Genomic DNA, 4,844 nt, shown 5'->3' on the forward strand with positions numbered 1-4,844 from the left:
TAATTACCTTTTTTTATTTTTTTTTTTTTTTTTTTTTTTTTTTTTTTCCCCAATAGATAAACAGAAAGCCAATTGAAGCAAAAATACACACACTCAACCAGAAGAAAATTAAGATCTCAACTGCCTGCACTTCAGAAAAGGTAAGACTTCAAACACAAGTGAGATATTCCTTTGCTGGTGCAATCTATTTTCAGTCTACATTCTGCTTCAGTTGCCTACCAGACTCTGCATGTGCTTTAATGAGCTTGCCTGTTCCACATTATCCAAACTGCCTTAGAATGTATTTAGGACTCTGAGTACACAAGATTACAGGTCCCTTCTATTTTGTTAGCATTCAGGAGCACAAGGCCTGCTTGAAAAATGGACTCTGAAGCTCACAGGCTGCCTCATTCACCTTTGATGTGTTCCACAGGTATAAAGCAGGACAAAGGGGCTGGCAAGATATTCATCACCGTGCTTGTGCATCTTTGGAGCTTCTTTTTCCTTTGGAGTGTAACAGCCAACAGGTGAAGTTGGGTAGAGCAAAAAGATTTTCCTTTGTTTTTTCTATTAATTTACTTGATGCAGTCCAGGCTAAGTGGAAGAGCTTAATATTGCATACAGAGGATAAACACAGGTTGATAACCTGCATTGTCTTTTACTACAGAATTTAAATAAGCAAATAAAGAAAAACATTGAGAGAAATGCTTAACCACATCTATGGACTGAGAAACCATTTAATTAGCAGGAGAAGCGAAGAGAAGAACCCTTACCATGATTTTAAGCTTATCACTGAAGATGGCATAATTCAACCTGTTCTGAATAGCAGAAAAATTTAAGGCATATACAATTCTGACTGAAACCCATGCAAGAAAAAGAGCTAAAATATTAAACACTTGAAAAAGCAGTCCGATGCAAAAGGTATTTCAGAAATAATAGCTCAGTTTCTGTTAAACATCAAAAGGTTACTATGGCAACTGTATACCTGACCTATAATTAATAACAGGTTCCTATTCCTATGGCAAACACTGGTTTATAAAATTCTGTCCTTTGTTTTGATTGGCAGTGTGATCTCTGCACTTCTACCTGTTGATCTATTTTTTTCTTTAAATGGAAGTAACATCCCTACTGAGACCTAGAGCTCCAGCAATCATCACATGGTCTTGCTTCTCTTTACTCCTGACCCTGCTGGCTACACTATTTCACTTATACAAGACAGGATGCCATGGGCCTCCTTGGCCATCTGGGCATTTTTATTTTACTCTGAAACTAGAACTCTGCAATCAAAAAAACTCCACTATCAAAATCTCTCCATCTGTGACCTGTGTTACCTCTTTGTCAGTTTTTCCTTACTGCTTATGAATTACCACTATCCTCTTTCTGTTCTTTGTGAGAAGTGCTGTCAAGGCAGATATTTGGATTTCTCAGGTAAGAGAGATTTTAATTTTGCATGCATGTCTGTCTACTTCCCTTCATCATTTTGGAACATGCTCCCAAGCCCATACAATCACATTACTAGGAAACTCCCTGTAACACCCAGTAGAATTGAATGCTCATTTGTGTTTCATGAACGTACACTTCAGAAAATCTGATAAGATATTGCTGGTGCAATTAGTCACACACTGCCACTGTACAGCAGGCTCAGAACCACGTCCATATCTTTCTTTTTAAACAAGTGATTCATTTTAAACAGGTATTGATAGCAATATATATATATATTGGTATTTAATATTCTACTTGAAATACATTATGTTTGTCAAGACAATTTAAAAATTTGCCTATCACCAGGTAGGTCTGAATCCAGTCTCTACTTGCAGCTGTCTAAACACTGAGGGGAAATTTCCCTAGAGTACTGAAATTTTCTGAAAATTTCCCTTTACGGTGTTAGCAGCAACTCCTATGCTAGTTCTGATGGCTTCTGTGCCTAGAGTTATTTTAAATGTTCTATCATCAGATTTCATAGATGTGGAAATTGTAGTCACACCTGGTGTGTGATTTTTATCTACAGTAAAGCTCCCAGTGCTGCTACCAACAACGAAGATACAGCATCTTTGCAGTGCTGATGTTATTTTGAGTGGGAAAAGAAGGCAGAAAGAGAAGACAAGCAGGGTCTGCTGCTACTATTATTTCTGCAGTATCCAAACATTCATGTTAGAGTAAGTCACAAACTTTGCCTTACTTTTGATATCAGTATTTCCAATTCACATTGATATTTAGCCTAGACCTTCGAAGATGCTTAAATGACCTACCTATGTTTGCCCTGCTGATATCTTATACACATTTAAGAATCATGTTGTTACTTCTTGCAAACAGCAAGGGTAAAAGTTTCTACTTTTCATAAGCATGAAGTTAGGATTTTGTAAATATATTTAATAAACAGAAGCTTGAAAGTCTAGCACATTAACAAGCAGGTTATTTGTATTCAACCAATGCAATTACAGCTAGTGGACTGAAAGGAAGTTAGAAAAGGAAGTGTAAAGAATAGACTATAGATAGTGTAATGTTGATAGTAATCATTATGCTTCTTTTCAGAGAAGATGAAGAACTCTCTGCTTGCAGCTATCATTTTATTTGTAGCAGGTGAGTTTTCATTTGATGCATGATTTACTACTGTTTATATGTAGTAAAAATTCTAAAGATTACTCAAAGACAAGGATGTATGATTTAAGTCATTAGTGGATTAAAGACTCTGGGTAGAAGAAGCTACAATTAGTAAAAGATTTCCCTCTTTATTTTACAGTTGTCTTGTTAAATGTATTCTTTTTTATTCCTTAGATTCCTGTAACTATTTAAGCTGGGATTTTCCATTTTGCAAGCAGCTTCCAGGTGAGTAAACATTTCTCACACGATGACTACTTAATGACAAAGATGGAGATCTTTGCTGATGGAAATATACCAGCTGAAGTGACTGCATTTGAAATATGGCATAGGGCTTTTTGGTTGAAATTCAGAATGTAGAAGCTGTGAATTTCTTACTGTTTCCCAAGACCTCACTCCCTATTGCAGGGCTGAAGGCACAGGGTCTATCTCTGTTTCTTGTTTCTGGGGGCCTCCTAGTGGCCTCCTCAAAAGACAATAAAATCTGTAGCGTTTATATTAACAAACTTTTATGGTTTAGATTTAATTAATACACTACTGTCAATGGCAAAATGGATCATTCAAATATGTATCAATAGAGAGCATGGTGGTCATGCGGAATTTATTGTATGCAGAAATAATCCTAATTGCTAAGAGCCACAGCAGGGAAGGTACATTTTCTAGTACATAGTACTGGATGAGATATCATAGTAAGACTATTTATCTGAAACTAACCATGCATTATTTTCTAAGCCTTGCTGTTATCCCACTGGACTAAATTCAAAGTGCTACTGAGAATACCAGACAAATAAGAACAAAATTCTAGAGTGGAAAAACTATGCCTCATCTGCCTGCCTGGCTGTTTCTTTGTTTTAAAAAGGAAATTAGATTGTGCTATCTTTGGTACAGGAAAAGTTTTCTCTTTGTACACCTCTGAGTGCTGTCTTGGTACAGGCCTAAAAATATTGCAAGGTATAGAGGAACTAACAATACATATGTTCTTTCAGGGAAAGCAGTACAGTAAAACTAAAAATGAACAGGATAAAACTGAATGTGCATAAGTACACTAAATCTCCCAATTGTAGGACAATTGAAAACATGGTAATAAGGTATTGTCAGCTGAAGAGTGTAATACAGGACTTGAGTATATGGGCTGGGGCAGTAGGTGTGGGGTAAGCTAATACAGAGTTTCCATGCATAAAAACTACTCTGCTACTATTTTGCCTTGACTATTTTTAAACTCTCTCATAGAGGAAAAAAAAATCTGGTAAAATCAAGAGCATGAAGAACAACATAAGCCCTTTCTTTTCTTAAAGCAGACAGGTCTGCAACAGTGTGGTCACCACTTGGATCTCAGTTAATAGAAATTATCTGGGAAGAAGTTAACAGAAATTCTGTAGAAGGGTGAAGAGATTTCCATTAGATTTCACCTCAACGACCTCTCCAGAACTATTATTTCACATGGTTTCAAGAGTAGTATATTACAAACATACTGACAAAAAGTGTTAGATAAGTTCCAAAAAGGTTTATTTTCCAGGTGTTTCTTTAAAAGAAAATAAGAATTACCAAACCAAAGAAAGGCTGAATTCAGAGTAAAAGAAGAGGAGAACATGAGAGCAGTTGCTCCTTTTCCCAATTCTTAGAGTACCATGTAGAGGATGCAAGTGCGCAAGATTTGGTTTGGTGGCTGGACTAGAAAGCAAAGAATTCCATAATTATTTATATTGCTGTAGAAACAAGCAAGACCTGATCTCAGCCTTTTGAAAAGGAATCTGCAAATGCCTATAAACTAATGCATCAAAATTTCATTGGAAATGCACGTTTCTTTTGGTAGGAAAAAGAGGTTTTGTGGAATGGTGGTCTTAAGTCAGAGCTATACTGACAAATTTTCTCATCTAAATCTGCTGTTAATTTAAATATATAACTGACATCTAAACAATGGAGAAAATTCCAAGGATAGCTTGTTTCTCAGGTTATATGAAGAGATCACTCTGAATATGGAAAAGAGGAAGACCAATCTTTTATCACATAACTTGGGTAAATTTGATAACTGATCTATAACACTAATTCCAGAGACATATATTTAATTACTGAATATCAAACATTTCCTGTTTAATATTGATGAATTTATTGGCATCTGATTAAACCTACTAAATACAAGAATAACAGGGTCCTATTCATTATGGACAAAAAAAGCTACACTGAATATCCAATGTATTTTGAGATCTTTATCTACTTTTCTAAAAGGAAAGGAAAGGAAAGGAAAGGAAAGGAAAGGAAAGGAAAGG

General features: G+C 35.7%; 1 protein-coding gene across 1 annotated transcript in view; it reads left to right on the forward strand.

Moving 5' to 3' along the window:
* Window positions 1-2,481: 2,481 nt before the first annotated feature.
* Window positions 2,482-4,844, forward strand: part of LOC122164159 (interleukin-31 receptor subunit alpha-like) — a 28,403-nt gene continuing 26,040 nt past the window's right edge. Inside the window, exons 1-2 of the mRNA XM_042825958.1 lie at window positions 2,482-2,559; window positions 2,755-2,805. Of these exons, the coding sequence (XP_042681892.1) occupies window positions 2,517-2,559; window positions 2,755-2,805 (94 nt within the window). The 5' untranslated portion in view covers window positions 2,482-2,516. The remainder of the gene's footprint in view (window positions 2,560-2,754; window positions 2,806-4,844) is intronic.

The sequence above is a fragment of the Centrocercus urophasianus genome, unplaced genomic scaffold (genome assembly GCF_019232065.1).
Source record: "Centrocercus urophasianus isolate 14NV4802_14NV808 unplaced genomic scaffold, USGS_Curo_1.0 seq_25, whole genome shotgun sequence".
In the NCBI taxonomy this organism is placed as follows: Eukaryota; Metazoa; Chordata; class Aves; order Galliformes; family Phasianidae; genus Centrocercus; species Centrocercus urophasianus.